At 55.0% G+C, this 19,661-nt stretch overlaps 1 protein-coding gene across 2 annotated transcripts in view; it reads right to left on the bottom strand.

The window, feature by feature from the left end:
• Positions 1-2,112: 2,112 nt before the first annotated feature.
• The window catches only part of Stk24 (serine/threonine kinase 24), a 57,970-nt gene continuing 40,421 nt past the window's right edge, over positions 2,113-19,661 (bottom strand). Inside the window, exons 3-11 of one of the 2 annotated variants that reach the window (XM_048341161.1) lie at positions 16,081-16,137; positions 10,724-10,832; positions 10,396-10,553; positions 8,778-8,963; positions 7,281-7,426; positions 6,763-6,886; positions 5,757-5,825; positions 4,851-4,987; positions 2,113-3,607 (exon numbers count right to left, since the gene is read on the bottom strand). In XM_048341161.1, coding sequence (XP_048197118.1) covers positions 3,571-3,607; positions 4,851-4,987; positions 5,757-5,825; positions 6,763-6,886; positions 7,281-7,426; positions 8,778-8,963; positions 10,396-10,553; positions 10,724-10,832; positions 16,081-16,137 — 1,023 coding nt within the window. In that variant the 3' untranslated portion in view covers positions 2,113-3,570. The remainder of the gene's footprint in view (positions 3,608-4,850; positions 4,988-5,756; positions 5,826-6,762; positions 6,887-7,280; positions 7,427-8,777; positions 8,964-10,395; positions 10,554-10,723; positions 10,833-16,080; positions 16,138-19,661) is intronic. The other variant, XM_048341160.1, reaches the window with a different exon arrangement.

Genomic DNA, 19,661 nt, shown 5'->3' with positions numbered 1-19,661 from the left:
CCTTCTTCACCGAGCCCGGCCTCTCCAGGGGGGACCCACAGAGACCCACCCGTGGCGTGGAGCCGGGGCCCAGCGTCCAGGCCTGCCAGATGGATAAAGAGCTCGAGATGTGTTAATCATTTGCCTTACAATATGTACCAGATGGTTTTAAATACTAACAAAAGGGAATAAAAATACCTCACGCCACGATCCAGCATATTGAAATTTTAAGGCAAAACAACCACCCTGGCTCTTGTCTTTATTGCCATCTTGTGGGGTAGATGGGGAAGAGAACAGGACAGACTCACAATAATGTTATGGGGAACTTGAGGCGACCGGACGGATGGCTCGGGGCTCAGACCGGAAGCGAACACCCGAGAAGGCGTGGAGAGAGCCGGTGGCTCACGCCTGGGGTCCTAGCTACTCAGGAGGCTGAGATCTGAGGATCACGGTTCAAAGCCAGGGAAGTCCACGAGACTCCTATCGCCAATCAACCACCAGAAAACCGGAAGCAGTGCTGTGGCTCAAGTGGTTGAGCACTAGTCTTGAGCTGAAGAGCTCAGAGACAGCGCCCAGGCCCAGAGTTTAAGCCCCATCACTGACACACACACACACACACACACACGCACGCACGCGTGCGCATGCAGGTGGTGTAGAGGAAGGAGTCCTGCCTTTTCTACATGGCAGGAAGTCCCTCATGAAAGGACAGGGGGCCCAACAAGCAGTAAAGTAGCAGAGTGGTAACAAAAAAAAAGTTCCCTCCAAGTCACCTGTCAGCCAGGTCCTAGATTTCTAGATGTAAGCCAGCCCTGGGCTTCAGTCCTTACTTCCAATGAACCAGCAAAAAGCTGAAGTGGGAGAGTGGCTCAACTGGTAGAGCACCAGCCTTGTCCCTAATAAGGGACAGCACTCAGGCCCTGAGTTCAAGCCCTGGGGCTACGCATTGCCCGTCATGAAGACTTGGGGACAAAGTGGCAGCTACTTGGTTTCTGAAGTCCCGAGCCATGAGCTAGAATCCGTGGACTCGGTGACCTACCCCACCACCCTGCACATGGGTCAGGACAACAGGTCCACTCCCCCGCCACCAGGAAGAGGCGCGCCCCACGTAAAGACACAGGGAGCGCCGAGCGGCTCACCTTCCGTGGCAGGGGTTGTCGAGCCCAGCCCGGGGCGGCCCCTGTCGTTACTGCAACGCTAGCTCCTTGAGGGAAGAGAACGTGTAAAAAAGCCACCTAATGCACGAAGCCGGGGGCTTCAACACAACTGCTGGCTTTGGGAGATGCGACTAGCATCGTGAGAAAAAAAAAATCCGAGCTGGCTGCTGATGGCCAAAGATTCCCTAAAGCATGTTGGGGGGGGGAAGGGGGGGTCCCCTTTACTGGTACAGCCAGCAACACAGAATGGCGACCTCCAAAACCGTGGCAGACGCTTCCCTGCAACTCCGCGGTTCCGGTAGCGGAGCTCGGTGAAGGATCAGGGATGGGCGTGGCCGGCTTGGTTAAGCGAGGCGGCCTTAGAATCACAGCGTGTCGACGTGTCCACAGAGCCCAGGGCGCGGGACTGGGTGGAGGTGGTCCGTTCTGATTAGGAGAGGGCGGCGACCTTGGGCTGTGGGGGGGGGGGGGCTGGGGGGCGCTCAGTAGGGGTGTGAGATCCCGAGTTTGATTCCCCCCTCCCCTCAAAACAGAAAACATCAGAGGAGCGTGTCCACCCACGAACCTGGAAGATGTCTGTCCGTCCCCAGTGGGGCTCATAACAAAACAAGCCGCACCCCCCCCAAGTCGAGTCATGTCCAGAGCCGGTCACCTCCCACGATGGACAAGATCGGCCTTTAGCTTCTGCCTCCTGCGGGACGCGCGCCGCTGACACAGAATACTCCAGAAACTCGGGGGGAGCTGTTCTCACATTTTATTGTTGGAGTTAACATCCTTGCTGTGGGCGAGCACATACGTACAGTCACAATGAACAATCCACTGCGATTCCTCCAAGGTGCAGCTGTGCTTTCTACACAGTCCATCCCAAGATGTTGTTGAACAAATCTAAACAACAGCCACCCACCCATCCAAAGCCCTCCAGCTCGGCCACACCAAGCACCCCAAGAGACAGCGCCCCACAGCACCCCCACACACGAGACGGCTCCCCGTACCCCGACGGGAGAGCCCCACGTTGGCCTAAGAAACCGCACCCCCTTCTCACGAACCCACTTCCCAACCTGCCAAGCAAAGGATGCCTGGAGCAAACCCAGAAACCCAGACAGCACCCCACCTCCGCCGCCGGCCCCCCCAGGAGCAGTGGGGCTCCTCTGGCAGCGCAGCTCTCGAGAGGCCTCTGGAGGAGGCCCACAGCCCACGGGCCGCACACCCAGCCACAGCTCAGCAACCAAGCACACGAGTTGCATAGCGAGCCGACCTGCACAAGGAGCATGTAAGCATGTTCACAACTGGGCACGTCCCCGGGAGCCTTCCGAAACGTCTCGACACACACGCAGACGCGCGCGTGCGCGCACACGGATCCAGCCACGCCCGGCAGGTGCCCAGTCCACCCTGCAGTTTCACGTTTCAAGAAGAGTATGCAAAATAAGTGTTATAAAATTTATTTGTGTAAGCATCCAGACACTGGGCGTGGGGGGGAGGGGGGTGTGAAAGGCGGGTTTCCACCAGGAGGTCCCGGAGGACGTGGCGTGGCGTGGGGGGGGGGGGGAGGGTGCAAGGGACGCACGCCGCGCGTGGCAGGATTCCACACAAACGTCAGGCGAGAGCGCTTCGTCCAGGAGAAACTCAAAACGTAATAATTTAAAGCTTCATGAGACAAGATATGTTCCAATTTAAAACACTAAGAAATAGTACCATCAATGACAAAAAGGAAATCAACTTCTAAGTGTACCAAAAGGGATGGGGGGAAACGAGAGGGAAACGCGCACTGGCCGAGCGAGGTACAAAGAGGAGTGTTCTAGAAGAGGGGCCAGGAATTATTATTAATGGCAAAACCCTGCAAATACAAAAAGAAAAAAAAAACCCAGATCACCGGTCACAGGATTCAAAATGTACACGTAATAAAGGCAAGGCAATAAGACTCAAGTGATGGCCTGTCAAATATTTACTCCACAGACAATTATCTACAGAAGCGCGTGGCCAGTGTGTGCACAGTGGGTCCTCACGCACGCCGGAAGGGGCTCGGTAGAAACGACGCTATATACAGATCTGTACACCGTCCACCGCGCGCAGCGGGTACCTGAGGTTTCACGTCTCCGTCGCCCATCGCAAGCCCAAATATACATTTCAGGGTTTGTTTTTTTCATTTCTAAAGAGATTTTTTTTTTCCTTGAATATATGTGCACTATGGTTAAAATTAAAAACGATAAAAAAATAAAATAGTCGCTTAAAGGGGCAGCCCCTCCCCGCCCCATCGGAGAGGCTTCATCCGGCTGTGGCCCGGCAAGGACGGGGTGTCCAGAGCGTCGGGGCGTCCGGGGCGTCCGGGGCGCGGCTCTCCGAGCCGCCGCTTCGGCAGAGTCGGCCGAGGCCCTCGTTGACTTGGAAAAGGAGAAGGATGGAGAGAAAGGGAAAAACGCAACTCGAGCCCAAAGGAATTTCAGTGGGATGAAGTTCCTCCGCCGCTGAGAGAGTATCTAGGGAAAGAAAATAAGAAATCCAAGTGAGTAACTCCTAAGCCAACGCACACACCCACCGCCATCTTCTTTCTTTATAAAAAAAAAAATTACGAGTCAAAGTACGGAGCGAGTACCAACGGCTTTCGTGAGTGGATCGTATGAAGAATCACCAGTGACTGGGAACCATGGTTCCCACACACAAACTTCATAGGGCAGCGAAGTGACTGAACTGCAAATTCAGGATGGACCAGATTTTGGTGCAAGAAACCCCCGTGGCCACCAAAATACTGTGGCCCGGGAGATCTACGTCCTAGCGTGGTTTCAGAGACACAGTCCAAAGGGGAACTCACGTATTTCCACAAAGACCCCTTTTCAGGTGTTTTGTCATTATGCTGATTTCTAAATCTTTTGAGTCTCAACGAAAGTTGTTATACCAACTGTAAGATTAAGGCTGAGATCTGAGGATGGCAGTTCAAAGCTAGTCTGGGCAGAAAAGTCCCCGTGAGACTCTTACCTCCAACTAATCACTCAAAAACCAGAAGTGGAGCTGTGGCTCAAGTGGTAGAGGGCTAGCCACGAGCACAAAGAGGCTCAGGGACAGCGCCCAGGCCCCGAGTTCGAGCTCCACCACCACCAGCAAAGAAGTCGCTGGAATCGAGACTACACTGCACAACAAAAGCAGAAATACTGCCTTTATGAGACTCAAAAACAAGAAATGCATGCCACTAGAAGGGGGTGAGAGGAGGCCATGTCAGAGAAGTCGGAAAGGTTGTACTGAAGTGAGCAAGTAGGTGACTTCTTCATTCTATATTCCCTCATGTCTATCGTTTTTATGTTGCTCTTAGTATTAAAAAAGGAGTAGGAAGAATCACGTTAAAAGCACATTGCTTCCTCAATTGCCCCAAGATTGGAATTAGCCAAGCAAAGTGTCTATTTGTTTCAACCCTCAACTTGCAATGTAAAAAAGCTCGACCTAAGCAAATGTGGGCAAAGCTACCAGTGGGGTGGTGCGGGGCGCCCCCTGCAGGCCATGGCGGGGCTGCGAGGCGGGGCTGAGGGGCCTGCTCACTCTCCAGCCCGGCTCTGAGGCTGGAGGGTCCAGTGGGGACGCGGACTTCAAAGCCCCAACCCCAGTGATCGGCTCCACGTGGCGGCGGCGGCCCGGGGGCCACGCCGGATCTCACCGAGGCCGTGAAGCGGAGCCCGCGGCCCCGAGACCACAGGGCCGACCGAGGCCGCAGAGCCGCCGGGGAGCAAGTACCTCTGCAGCCGCTGCACGAGCTGGGCCACCATGGTGTCCGAGATCCCCGGGCAGGCCTCTTCTGCTAGGTAGATGGCTCCCCGCAGCTCTTCTATGGACCCCAGGTTCCCCCCACACGCCTGGCTCTTCTCCTTCAGCTGCAGACACACACACACACACACACACACACGGGAGGGCTGGCGTGACACACGCGCACACGGCAGCGCCTGCTTCCTAGCCACGCGGGCCCCGCCGCCACTCCACGGCTACTGCTGGTAAGAGCGGCCCCGGAGAACTCTGGGAACGGCGTGTGCGTGCGGGGTCACGCTGGATTTGGGGGGACGGTCATCTCCCAGAAGCACTGGCAGTGCCTGACTGCCATGGCAGGACTCCACCTGCCGCCTTCCAGCCCACGGCAGGGCCCCCCCCCCCCCGTTCTCATGCCAAGTGGCCCAGATCCTGGCAACCCCGCCTCCAAGGCCAGCAGCCCCAGGTTCCTCCAGGGAGCACCCCCACATGTGGAGCGTGACCCTGAGCACCGCCCGGGACCACAGGCCTCCCCCCAGAGAGCCCAGCGCCCCTCCCCACCGCCCTCCCCCATCCGGTCTCTACAGATTTCCTTCACCTAGCGCTCTTCTTGGCAGACCTGCGTCACCCCCAAAGCCACGCTTTCCCCCTCGACCCGCACGGGGTCTATGGAGGGAGGAGCTGGGCAGGGAGGGGCCCCTAGGGAGCCCACGGGTGCCTGCACTCGATCGCCTGCCAGCTCAGTACTTAAGGGGCCGGCCCGGTGGCTCCCCACCGAGGGCACAGCGCAGACTTGCCGAGCCCCCGTGTGGCTATTCCCACGTGTCCCGGAGACGGTCCCCCACAAGCAGGGACACCTCGGCGCCACTCTGCCCGCCCGAAAGCGTCCGGGAATCTTACCTCGGCGAACAGAGGAGAAATAATCGTGGATAAACACTGAGAGAAAGGCCTCTTTGGGATGTCCTTCATCTGGGGAAAGAAGAGAGAAGACCGTGAGAGGCAGGCACATCTACACGGGCGTGACTCGGTCAGGTCCACACCGCCGACGCCCACTCCGCCGCCCCGGAGCCCGCAGCCGGGACGCCAGCGTGGACAGGTGGCAGCCAGGTGTGTTCGGTGGGCGCAGCCAGGCCGCCCCACCGGGCCACATGGCCCCTGTGAAGTACTCTGGACAGGGCACTCAGGTGAGCAGGCTCCTCTAAGTGGCTGTTGGATGTGGGACAGGACCTCCCACTCCCACACCCACGCAGGACCCCAGCCACCCCCGCACAAAGGGACAGCCTGCCTGACATCACTAATAGGATCTTTTTGGAGGGGAGTGCCGGTACTGGGGCTTGAACTCTGGGCCTGGGTGCTGTCCCTGAGCTTCTTTTGCCCAAGGCTTGGTGCTCTGCCACTTGAGCCACAGCTCAAGCATTTTGTGGTTATTTGCAGATAAAAAAAAAAGTCTCACGAACTTTCCTGCCAGGCTGGCTTCAAACCCCGATCCTCAGCTCTGGGGCTCCTGAGTAGTTAGGATTACAGGCGAGAGCCACCGGGGCTCGGCTTTAATAAGACCTTACATGTAACTTGTAAGTTTTAGCCATTAGAAAACCAATCCATCAAAACTAAACTTTATTGAAGTCCCAAAAGCAGTATATTCATTTGTAAGACCTTCAGCTAAACTCTGGGATGCTATGCAAGGAAGCCCACCAGGCAGGCAGGCAGGCCGGCATAGATCCCCCCACGCGCGCTCAGGGCCTCCACTGCTGGGCGGCAGAGGGTCGGGGTGCAAAGGAGGCCGAGCCCGGCCCTGCAGAGCGGGCCCACGTGCAGAATCTCAGGTCTCACGATGCCACCGTGGGGCGCCACAGAAAGTCCAGGGCAAAGCGGAGAGGCACGAGCCCCGCGGCCTGAGCAACGCTACCTGATTCCTCTCCAACTCCGACGGCTGCAGGGCTCCGTTCTCCAGGTTCTTGGGATCCTTCTCTCGGATGGTGAAGATCCAGTCCCCGGAGTCGCTGCCCCCGGAGGCCTGGCCTTCCGTCTCCCTGGAGGCAGAAACCCCCGCTGAGGTGTCGGCAGAGGCTGGCCCAGGGCGCCCCCTCCAACCCACACTTCCCCACTGTCCCCAACCACCGCATCCACCCCCGCGCCTCCTCCGCGACCAGCTGCCTTCCTATCTTCTTCTGGCCGCTCCCTCGCTCACTCGAGGGTCTCACGTACTTCAGGAGGAGGAAGTGTAACAAGACCAATGGAAGCCAGGCCAAGTTCCGTCACACCACCGCTATTCAGAGACTCTCCCGGCTACAGAGGAGGCTGAGGCTCCTACACAGTCCTAGCCTAGACCCACCTGACCCGTGCAAGGGACAAACGGGACGTCTCTCCCCCAGCGAGGGAGCCACGGTGGCGGCCCCACGCGGGCCCCGCCGGGCAGGGACTTACGCATCCGAGTCCTCGGAGCTCGAGTCGTCGTGGCTCTGCTCGGCCTTCCACCTCTTGTACCTGTCGATGAGCTCAGTCAGGTAGGAGGTCTTCTTTGCATTGCGGATGATAAACTTGTGCTTCAGCAGCTCCTTCGCGGTGGGTCTCTGCAAAACACGCACCCATGGCCCAAGAGAGTGAGCTCAAGTCCGTGCTCGCTCTACCCCCTCGACCCCCAGGACAGACCCTGCCTCGGAGGGTCACGCAATGAGACGTCGGCACCGGCTCCACTTCCAAGATTTGCCCGAGGCCTCGCGCTTCACGCAGGCTGAGACTCGGGTCACAGAACAAACGTGACAACTCAGTTCTCAACAGGCTCGACACAGCTCGAACCTGTCCATCAAAGCAGGAAGCATCCTCTCCCCAATACACCTGCGCAGAGCCTCACAGGACACCCACTCGTGTTAAGATTCACCAGGGGGTGTCCTGGCCGATTGCTGGCTGTGCCAGAAAAGTCAGGCACAGAAAACACAGGGTCAGCCTGCAGAAAAATGTCCTAAAAATGTCCTGATTCCAAGAGAAAAGCGGGGGGTGGGACGCCCATGTGGAAATCAGGGCTGTAGGTTCCGCCACGCCAACGGCCAGGTAACTGGGTGTACCTACCACCTGCGCCGCTTGTTTTTTTTTGGCCAGTCCTAGGCCATGAACTCAGGGCCTGAGCACTGTCCCTGGCTTCTTTTTGCTCAAGGCTAGCACTCTGCCACTTGAGCCACAGCGCCACCTCTGGCCATTTTCTGTATATGTGGTACTGAGGAATCAAACCCAGGGCCTCATGTATACGAGGCAAGCACTCTTGCCACTAGGCCATATTCCCAGCCCCAGAATTTTATTTATTTATTTATTTATTTGCCAGTCCTGGGCCTTGGACTCAGGGCCTGAGCACTGTCCCTGGCTTCTTTTTGCTCAAGGCTAGCACTCTGCCACCTGAGCCACAGCGCCCCCTTCTGGCCGTTTTCCATATATGTGGTGCTGGGGAAACGAACCCAGGGCTTCATGTATAGGAGGCAAGCACTTGCCACTAGGCCATATTCCCAGCCCCCCGCTTGGTTTTTGTTTCCTAGCACATGCAAGCTAGAAAATGACAATCACAAACTAGAAATGAACACATTAAAGACCAACTGCCATTATTTTTCAGACTAGACATTGTCATTACTAAAAATAGCTTTATCCTTTGTAGTCTGATCTTCCTCTATAAATACTAAAAAATTTATGAGTCCTTATGGGGTAATAAGGAGACTATTCTTCAGGCTCAATGAGGCAGGAGGTGACAGGAAAATCTAAAATAACATATAGTATGTAATCACTAAAAGGTAGACATGACAAGAAAGGCCTCTTGCGATTCAAAGCAAGCCAGCCGGGCTAGAAGAAGCCAGGTGGGCTGGAAGAAGCCAGGCATCTGTGAGGGCCGGGGATGGGGCGGGGAGGGGAGGGGGGTAAGGTGACTCCGGGCAGACTCACGAAGCTGGGCTCCTTGTTCAAACAGGCCTCCACGAACTCCTTGAGGGGCTTGCTGTAGCTGCCTTCCAGCGTCGGGGGGTTGTTCTTTGGAATGAGGAATAAGACCTTCATGGGGTGCAGCTCCGAGTGGGGAGGCTCCCCTTTGGCCAGCTCTATCGCTGTGATGCCCAGGGACCAGATGTCTGCCTGCAACACAAGAGCAGCTTTAGGGCACGACAGAGTCACTCAAGCCAATGCCTAGGAGAAGAAAACCCATTTGTCAATGGACAGCGGGGGTTTCGGACAGGGCACTTGTGCCCAATGGAGGTGTAGGCAAGGTGCCTACCGCAGTGCCCAGAACTTAGGAATGGATAAGTGTTTCAGGGACACACAGAAATAGACAATGTAATAAATAGACAATGTAACAGAAATAGACAATGTAATGTAGCGTAAGTCTCTCTCACAAACCTAATAATTACTTAACATTCTGTCATACAGGCTGTTTATTGTTGCCATAGTGTATTTTAAAATAAATTATCCATCAGAAGACACTGCCCTAGTAATCAGCGTGTAAGACATTTTTCACCTTCCACTGGCGCGTGGCGTCTGCCTTGCGGTGCGGCACAAATACAGTCTGTGGACACCACACTTCACTTCTGAACCGCGACCCGGTCCTGGGGTCTCCACGGAGCCCCAGGACCAACCAGAGGGGCAGGGCCGCCAGGCGCTCAGAGATGAGGTGGGGTCCCTGAATTTCCAACCCACACTAGTTTATCAAGGACTATCTGTAATTTTTTTTTTGGGTCGGTTATTGAACTCAGAGCCAGGACGCTGTCCCTCAAGGCGAGAGCTCTGTCACTTTCAGCCACCAGCACAGGGCCACGGAGTTTCCATTTTTAAAAGGCACACGCTGGGTGCGGTCACACACTCCTGTAATCCCGGCACACGGGGGTCTGTGGCAAAGGGTTGTTCACCCAGGGTTATGGCGAAGACCATCTATCTCAAAAGACAAATAAGAGCATACAATGTCAACGTGCTTTTAAAGTGTGGGTTTGATTTTTTGTTTTTGCTTTGAAGGTATTGTCAGCAAAGGTCGGTCTCTGGATCGCGATCGGTTTTTACTATGTGGGGGCCTGAGAGGAGTAGATGATGGGAAAACAGAAACAAGAGGCACGGAGTCCCTGCAGGGAATGCGAGAGAAACTCAGAGAACATAGCCTGAGAAGGAAAAAGCAGCTGCAGAAGGGATGCTACGTACGGGGCTTCTGGGGATTCGGATCCTGATTGAGAACTAAAAATGAGACCGTGGGAGGCCATCCGAGCACCCTCGCAGCCAGCCAGCGGAGAGCCAGCCCTCAGAGAGCACCCTTCCAGCCTGCCCCTCCCCCATCCCACCCGGGCACCCCCCTCCCTTCTCCTGTGTGTGCTACGCAAACACGCGCAGGGCCAAAACCCACCAGGAGGACACCCCGTGGTGTGGTGGGAGAGAGGGGACAAGTGATTTGAGCCAAGGTCACACATCGACCTTCACGGGCGACGGAGGTTCTAGCCAGGAAAAGCTGCAGGTGAGGAATGAACAAAAGGAGAGCGCCCCGGGCCCCAGCGGTCACGTGCGCGCATGGCACGGTGCTGACTCTTACCTTGGAGTCGTAGGCTGACTGTTTTATGACCTCGGGCGCCATCCAGAAGGGGGTGCCCACGAAGGTGTTCCTCTTTATCTGGGTATCCGTCAGCTGGCCGGCCACCCCAAAGTCGGCCAGCTTCACCTCGCCGTGTTCAGACAGTAGAACGTTGGCCGCTGTGGAAACACACCGGGGTGGCCTGCGGTTAGCCTGCCCCGGCTTCCTGCCCCCTCTCCCGGGTGCCCGAGGGGCGGCCAAGGGCTCCGCTCCCCCCACCCCTGCTCCCAAGCCAGCCCAAGCCCAGGGGGGCTCTGCCTCCTGGGGGAAGGGGGGATGGCACTCTTACCTTTAATATCTCTATGGATTTTCTTCTCTGAATGAAGATAATCAAGTCCTTTCAGTATTTCTCGTAATATGGTGGCGATCTGCGTTTCATCTAAAGGGCCAGGCTCTAACTACCAAGAAAGAAGGATTGCTACCATTATCTCAGTCACTCTCTGACACGAGACGTTACGTAGACAAGAATCATAAAAACGGAAAACCTCTTCACTGAAGCAGTTTGGCCTAGACAATGAAAGCTGCACTCTTGACTAGAACTTGGAAATCTGCGTTTTTAAAGCTAACCGGGGGAACCACAGCTGGAAGAGTTCACTTCTAACACGCCTTGAGACTGTCACTTCATACATACAGAATGAAAAATAACTTCCTAACTGTCCCTAGGAGGACAACAGCGCCGAAAGCTTTTACTGTGAGAAACTCAAAGGAGCTGTTACTGGTGACTCGATGGCGTCCACTCTTGCGCAGAGAAAGGAAAATCGGGCGGGTTGAAGAGCTCAGTCTGGGTCTGAGGTGAGGTCCCCACCTCTGAGGGACGGGATTCAATCGCACAAACGCAAGCCGCACAACAAGGCCTGGCGGCAGCCAAGGCAACCAAACCAGGCAGATCTGAGGGGATTCCTCTCTCCTCTGCGCGTTCCCCACGCGGACTTCCAGCGTGACGGCGCGCTCCGCCACGCCCCAGGCCGAACACACAGCCTCGTGACGCCCGAGGCCGCTTTTAACCAACACTCGTGCCTCACACCACAGCAAACGCACAGTAAGTAAGGCACTCCCCGCAGGCCTCCTGCCCTGCTAGATGTCCTGCGTGACACCCCAAAGGGCTCGTGGGGTCCGGCACGGGCACAGCAAGAGCCCCCACCCTTCCCAACCCCATCACCTTGGCACCGCAACCCACTACACCTGGCTCTGCTGCCCCGTTCGTGTCCCAGGACGCCTGCGCTCCACCCCCGCCCCGAGGCCGCGGGCCATTTTCGGGGCATAATGAAACCCTTACCCAGCTTTCATTGTACCGACAGCCCTAACAAAGATGAGGAGGGCAGGACGCACATTTAGTCCCACAGAGCCTCGTTGCTCCAAAGTCATCTGACCTCGCGTATCATTTCAAGAAACACACTGAGAACACGACTGTTCCAAGACCCGGGGCCTGGACGCTGCCTCGCGAGTCTGCCTCCTCCACACCTGTTTCTCAACGGTTCACAGAATTACAAGTTCCATTTCTCAGAACGGGGGAAAGACGCTCCTCTCATTCCACGGGAAAGGGGGCGCTGGCTCCTGGTTCTGCTTCCAGGACACCGGAAACAATCCAGACATTTCAAATCCTGTTCCAAATCCAGGTCTGTATCAGACCCAAGCAGAGGGACAGACGGCCTGGCTTGCCGGTCCCTCCCGCCTCCGGGGACAGCAATGTCAGGACCGCCTGCTGTCACCCAGGAGAGGAGAAAAGGAGTCGAGGAAAACCAACTGCAAGTTTCTCCCTGGGTGATTCAAGTCTCCCCCGGGGTTCTGAGCCTTCTTCAATGTGGCTTGAACTCCATCCATCTTTGGTTTGTGTAAGGAGGAGAGGAAGAAATATATTCTATTTGGGCAGGAGTAAAGTCCTCCCTGGCATCCACTCGGCTGGCTGACACACAGCTAGTGAAGCACCAAATTCCTAGGTGTGTCTCTACTGGGATTTCCAGAGGAGACTAACGTTTCAACCGATGGACTAAGAGAGGAAGACCTGCCCTCACCCCATGCCAGCAGTCACCATCCAAATCATCCTGCTCAGCGCCCAAGCAACAAACCTGCTGGAGCGCTTGCCCTCGGGCACCGTAACGCCACGCTCTCCCACCCTGACCTCTGGGAGGCCTGGACTCCGAGCACAGACTGCGCCCCACGACTGACTGACATCCCCGGCTCTCCGCCTCACAGACTTGACTGTTGTGGGACTTCTCAGCTTCTGTAATCACGTGAGAGTCCTCCTAATGAGATCCCTGCCCACCCTCCTTCCCTCCCTTCCCTTTCTCCCCCACTGGTTTTGTCTCTGTGGAGAACACGATGAAAAGTGTAGAGCCCACTATAAATGGTACTTGGGGGTATGGGTCACATGGCAGAACACTTGCCTGACATTCACAAGGCCCCAAGGTCAATCCCCAGTATGGGGGACAACAGCCTAGGCCCCACAGTGGCTCTCTCAACCCTGAGGTTCCTCCTAGGTGTGTCAGGCTAAGCTGAGCTCTCAGAGTCACAAATGAGTATGCTCCACCATGATGGTTTCCAGACAGGGCAGCACTATCATCAAAGCGTCGTAAACTTTTAAAGAACGGGGAGGAGGCTTGAGACACACCTGCCTAAGCTAGTCTTGAACCTGTCATCCTCACCACTCAAGAGTCTCAAGTGCTGGGATTACAGACATGCATCATCACACTAGGCTCTTAAAAGAATTTATAAAAATAGACTGCCATTAAAAAGAAAAAAAAAAACGTGGACCACATTCCATCTGTGTATGACTTCTAATCCCCCCCCCCTCCTCCCCGGGACACACGGCTACGTGACTCAGTTACGGGGGACGCATGCGCCCTCCCGGCCTCGGCAGCCGCGGAGGACAAAGGCCGCAGACCGGACACAGCCACGGGCCACCTCCAGCGTGAAAAAGAAATCCGCGTCCATCGCGTGCGAGAGACCACGCCGGGGCCTCGACAGCAGCAGCTCACCCCAAAGGCCACTGGCGTGCCGTCTCGTTCCCGCAAGGCCATGTTGTCTGCTCGTGTGTAAGTGTGCCAAGCATTCCTGCCTGATTTATGTAGCAAAGGTCCTTCTTAATTAGATTTCAAGGCTGTCCCTCGGATTCTCTGGCAACACTGACTGATCTTTTAATCAGCTAAGAGCTCAGTCAGGCTCCTAACTAATCCTCGCCCGGCTCCAGGGCCCGCGGGCGGCTTGCCCTCTGCCATCTCCACCGCCTTGAGTGGCTTTCAACAAGCTACACCCCCCCCCCCCGTATGCTCCACGACAGTGCAACGCCCACTCTGCTCCCCTGCAGGACCCCAGTAGCGGGTGCAGCACCCCACAGAGCAGAGCCCCAACAAGGAGAACCCAAAATTCACTCACTAGGCCACAAAACCCCACCGGAAGGGAGAGAGAGGGTCCAGGGGCCTGGCACCCCCGGAGACAGCCAGACGCCACCGACAACTGAGGCGAGAAGATTCCAGAATACATTCCAAACAGACCAGAGTGGCAGCGTTAGAGAGGGGGAATCCTACCAATACTCGATTTCAAATTATTATTTGTATTTATTGTAACTGCTCAAGGAAACCAACAGACTGAGCACACGCAAGCGTGTGCACCAAAAATATATTCATATGTTTTATTCACAGCTTCTAACTGAGCTGGGCAGTCTTTTTAGTTTTTATACCACATCCCAAATCTGCTTTTTTTTTTTTTTAAAGTAAAAATGAATGTATACTACCAGGATAGTCTATTTTCCCTTCCTAGGCCCTCAGTACAGGACTCGTACAGTTATAAACTATTAGCACCCATCTATTAGCAGTTTTTAATGGTCTAAATTCATTTATTCAGCAACAGTAGTATCGCCTGGGGGAGGGAGTGATGGGTTTGAACCTGGGCCTTGTGCTTACCAGGCCGGTGCTCTACCACTGAACCACACTTCCAAGCCCTTCTGTACACTGCTTATTTTTCAAACAGGATCTCAATTTATGCTTATTGAGTACTGAGACCATGATCTTCCTATTTATGCCAAGATAACAGGCATGCATCACGGAATGGAGTTCTAGGTTGAGAAGAGGGTCCAGTGAATTCTTTTTTTTTTTTTTTGCAGGGGGGGAGGGTGGGCTGGGTTAGCCTTAACCACAATCCTCCCTACCTCAGCCTCCCAAGTACTAGGATTACAAGAGTGAGCCACCTATATTTGTGTGTGTGTGTTTTTTTAAGTCTTTCATAGATACGTAAGAAATCCTCTCAAAATAATTGTTTCCAAACATGCAAAGCAGAATGTCCATACCCCACTATAAAAATATGTCCTCCCCTTCAAGGGTAGTATACCAACAGAAACAGGATGAAAGATTGGAAAAGGAACAAGGGCAGAGGTAGGAGGCATACGGAGGCGTCCTGGACAGTCCAGGGGCTCCGGGGCCTGCAAAGTGGGGCCCCCGTCCAGCGCCATCGTGAGCAGGCACACCTAACCAGAGCGGTCCCTTCCCTTCCCCGTTGCTAGGGGAAGCCTGCTTCCTGTCACCAGGGATACTGATGCGGACGTCGCCTGCTGTGTTCGCCTGCTGTCACTCTCACGAACGTGGGGGCTCTCCATTGCCTTCCCAATGTGATTTCTAAGAGCTACACAGACATCAATTCAAATACATTAAATTGCTGTAGCGCTGAATGAATACGCTAAGCATGGAGACTAGAATGGCTGCTCTGAAGGACTCCATGTCAGAAAGAAAAAAGTCCCTGTGCACAACTCCGTATGTGCCACCCACCAAAAAAATTCACTTCATTACAAGTCTAACTGCACAAAGGACATAGGATTTTCTGAGCCCCTGAAGTATTTCCCAAACGAGGTAAAATAAAAACGACGTTTTCTAGTAATACATACATTCATGCAAAGGACCACATTATGTACTCAGGATTTTTTCCCCACACCACTGCTTATATAAAACATTTTTGCCCCTCAAAATTTTCCTTTCTGGCACTTCTTATGGCCAGTTCTTAAAAACAGTTAACAGCAGCCTAACTTTCTAAATTAGGCACACTGGCTTTCTAAACAATCCTATCTGGCGTTTTAGAAGTTCACCTTTGCAGAAAGCTACCTAGAGCTTGGTACTGTGCAAAAGCAGAGCTTCCTCTGTGTTCCTCAGTGAGCACAACTGTAGACTGTAGCTTCAAAACCCCGTTTCCCTCAGCGCTTGTGAGGCCCCCGCACCCCAAGGGCTGGCCTGTCTAGGGGTCCTCTCCCCTCCTAGCCTGGAGCACTGGCCGAGTCGTTTTCCTGCCTGGCTGGCCACCGTAGGGACGCAAGGTGACCCGGCGGGCTTCCGGGATGGCGTCAGCTGTGCTAGCAAGGGCTGGGTCCGTGCGATCTCTCCAGAGCCCGGCACAAAGTCCCCGTGTGGCCCCACAAGCAAAGCACCTCCTCCTAGATCACCTGCCCGGAGCTGACTACAGAAACAGCTAATTGTAGACAAAACCTTCATTGTTCAGTGGTTTCCCTGTAGGGGACCAACAGGAAACAATACACAGAAGTCGTTTGGTACTTTGCTCACGCAGCTTGAAAGAGTGCTGGGGAGGCAATGGGTTCCGAATCATTGCTCAAAGCGGGACTCAGCGAGAAGGGCGTGGTGCCGGTCACACATCCCGCACGGCACTTACCAGGTCCAGCGCAGAGCCTCCTCCCAGGTACTCCATTATGATCCACAATTTGGTATCCTGTGCGATCAAAAGCAAAAGAGTTACTTTAAACAAAACCAGAAAACCGTTTCAAATAACTGGAGAGACGCCGTTGCTCCGATCTGGGATCTGGACAGTTCTCTGAGCGTGTATCTGCGTGAGGATTGTGCCTGTGCAGCTCAAAGGCAGGGGTCGGGCAGGGGGTCCCGACCTACCGAGAGCGAGGTGCTCCCCTCGGAGCCGGGTCAAGGTGCACCGTGCCTCAACGGCTGCTCCCATCCCGGGCCTGCGGCCTGGCCAGCCGGCACAGCCTCTCCCGGCTCCCGTGAGCAGAGACAGAGCGCACTGCTGCCCGGCCCAGCCGCCCAACGCAGCCCGGTGGGTTCCAAGGCAGCCCATCTCCAACATCCCCGGAGGTAGTACTCAGACTCTGCTCAGGAACCTTCCCGAAAAGCAGGCCTGGCAAGAACAGCATCAGCGTCCTTTCAGTCCTGCTTCCCGACTGTGGACTCCCGACGGCCTCTCTTGAAGGACAAAGGCTGGAGGCACAGGTGTAACTTCCGAAGGTGAGCACTGTAGGGCTTTCAAGCCATTCAGGGAGAAGCCACAGGAGATTCTGTCACCTCGTGACCCCACTGTCAGATAGTAAAGGCCCAAGCCTTCAAAACCGACAGGCAGCTTTGATGCAGTCGGGCCTTTATCCAACTGCCCACGTGATGCCTCAATGGTGGATGTGTTGAGGGGTGTCCGGCTGACCCCCATCTCAGATCAATGAGGGCAGAAGCAGACCCCATCTTCACTAAGATCTCCCCCGTCCCCGAGCCTCAGCATAGAGGGCCCCGCCCTATCCAGGGAAGGTTCCCTTCGCGGTGATAAGATTGTGTGAACTTGACGCTCTGAGTTGTGGAAGATTCAAGGTTAACCCTGTGCCCTTCCACCAAGGAGCAGCCTTACCCCTGCCCCCATGAGTGAGCGCGCCAATTCTAACTAGAATGACAGGGTGGTTCAAGCAGTTACTATGAGGCAAACTGTAACTCCACTGGCCACCTGCGTGTGACCTGGCGCGCTCTGTAAGTGTGGTAACCTCACTGGCCACCTGCGTGTGACCTGGCGCGCTCTGTAAGTGTGGTAACCTCACTGGCCACCTGCGTGTGACCTGGCGCGCTCTGTAAGTGTGGTAACCTCACTGGCCACCTGCGCGTGGCAGGCTTGACCTTGTGGTATTTGCGCCTTGATAACCCGACCCCGAGTGCGACCCTGCGCACGGTCCCAGCCCCCAAGGCTGCTGGGCTGTGGCCCTGGCCGGCCAGCCGGCTTTTTACGGTCGTGGTTTCAGTTCCCGAGTCTGGGCCTCGTCCCTGGCCGTCAGTTCACTTTTTACTTCCCCAATCAGCCCATCCTTTTTCATCTTTTTGCCTGAGACTGTCTCTGAGTGGTGGACTCTAGGATGGATGGGGAATCTCCCCCTCGACCCCTAAGGTCCCGTTCGCTTGGCTAATCATTCCTTGCTTTCTTCCTACTGTTGGTGGTTCTTTCACTGCCCAAGGAAGGAAACTTGTGAACCGTGTGTTTGCCTTGGCTAACTCATAAATGACGGCTAGCGGGGCGACCGAGCCGTGGGTGATGAGTGCAATACATCCAGGCCCTGAAAACCGCCTTGAGCAGGCTCCAACAGATCTGCGCCTGGTTTCAGGAAAACAAGCATTGCGTACTGTCCTCTGGTTCCGTGGCAGGCCCACCTCCCCAGCGCTGCCTCCCCGGCGAAGGCGCAGACCAGTGTCTTTCTGGGTGACACCAGATGTCTAAATGGCTTTTTTCTGAAAGACCCTGGGACTTTCAGCCTGTACTTGTACCCTCTGACTCAGATCTTACCCCTTTTATCCCCACCCTGGGGTTTGCTGTCAGCAAGATCAGCTCTGGGCAGGGAGGGAGGGTCTCCCACACCTGGCCCCTCCTCCGCGGGTGGTGTAAAGACGCTGGGAATCAGTCTTCCATAGGCTTCAGGACTGGGCCTGACCAGCCTGCTCTCCCTGAACCTAACACTTCCGTTCCTTCTTCCCCACAAGAAATGCTTAGGCCGGGCCCCACCCAAACACATGCCCGCCGGTTTGCGGAAACGGTCACTGCTCCTCCTCATGCTAGACAAGCAAGTATCTGTAACAGCTTCACCCTCTTTTACCCAGCTGGCAACATATGTACACACTGGACAAGACACTTGCCTTTTACTGAAACTTCCTTAGAGAGCATTCCTAGAAATCCAGGGGTTTTGTCGTAACTAGTCCATGCCCTACTGACAAACATCAGGCTGTCACAAGCCTCTATTCTTTCATTATCAACGCCAGGTAAGTGACAGGTGTAACACCCCCCCCCCCACACACACAAATGGTTGTTCTAATGTCCTTTTTAATAAGTTAGAAATGACACAGCACATCTTTGAAAACGTAGCTTGTATCATAATGTCTCTTTTGGAGTGTGTGTGTGTGTAAAGAATTCAGGTGCAGCAATGGAGGTGCACACTTGGAACACTTGCCATATACCACATAGGCAGAAAAGGCTGGAAGTGGCGCTGTGGCTCAAGTGGCAGAGTGCTAGCCTTGAGCGGAAAGAAGCCAGGGGCAGTGCTCAAGCCCTGAGTCCAAGCCCCAGGACTGGCAGAAAACAAAGCTGTTTTTAATTGAGCCAGAGATGGCACACATTTGTGGGGAATCGGGTGGTATTTCAGTACCTGCATGGTGTGTGATCCTGAGATCAGGGTGAGCGGAGTATGAACCACTACAGACACTGACCCACTGACCATCGAGTGCTGGGAACACTCAAAATCCTCTACGAGCTACGTAGGAATAGCCCCTTAGCTGCTGCCCACCGGCTGCCCTCCTGTGCCGCAGAATGAGGGAAGTTGTTCTTCCTGCGTGGTAGCCATCCCCCTCGCTCCTTCTCTAAGGTGAGTTTTCACATCTGTATAAGGCGTTTTTGGTGGGTTACAGGGCTTGATCTCAGGGGCTGCGCTCTGATCTGAAGCTGTTTTGCTCAAAGCTAGTGTTTCACCACTTGAGACACAGTCCACTTCTGGTTTTCTGATGATTAACTGGAGAGTAAAGCGTCTCACAGACTTTCCTGCCCAGGGTGGCTTCAAACCAGGATCCTCAGATCTCAGCCTGCTGAGTAGCTCTGTGTCACAGGTGAGCCATCAGCGCCCAGCTTAAAGAGCATTACTAAGCATGGTCCAATGACCTAATGCACGGTCCAAGGGTTTCCTGAACCTGAGCAATAGAAATCAAGGAGTTGAAAGACATGACTGGGCCACAGCCCAGTCCAAGCGGAAGGGGCACGCACGTTCACGAAGCCTACCGTGTCCATTTAAGTTGCCACCTCAGGGTGAAATGACCTCCCTTCTCACCGGCCCCTCGGGCATGGCACCTAGGGGTCATGGAGCCCTAACTCAGCAGCAAAGAGAACGGAGAAGAATGCAGTGCCTGGACAGGCTCAGGCAGAGCCCCACGCCGAGGGGATGGCTCCTGGGGAATCCTGGAGCCATGTCCATCTACGGCAAAGAAAAGCTTACA

The sequence above is a fragment of the Perognathus longimembris genome, chromosome 3 (genome assembly GCF_023159225.1).
Source record: "Perognathus longimembris pacificus isolate PPM17 chromosome 3, ASM2315922v1, whole genome shotgun sequence".
Taxonomy (NCBI): domain Eukaryota; kingdom Metazoa; phylum Chordata; class Mammalia; order Rodentia; family Heteromyidae; genus Perognathus; species Perognathus longimembris.
This window is presented reverse-complemented; position numbering and strand designations above follow the sequence as displayed.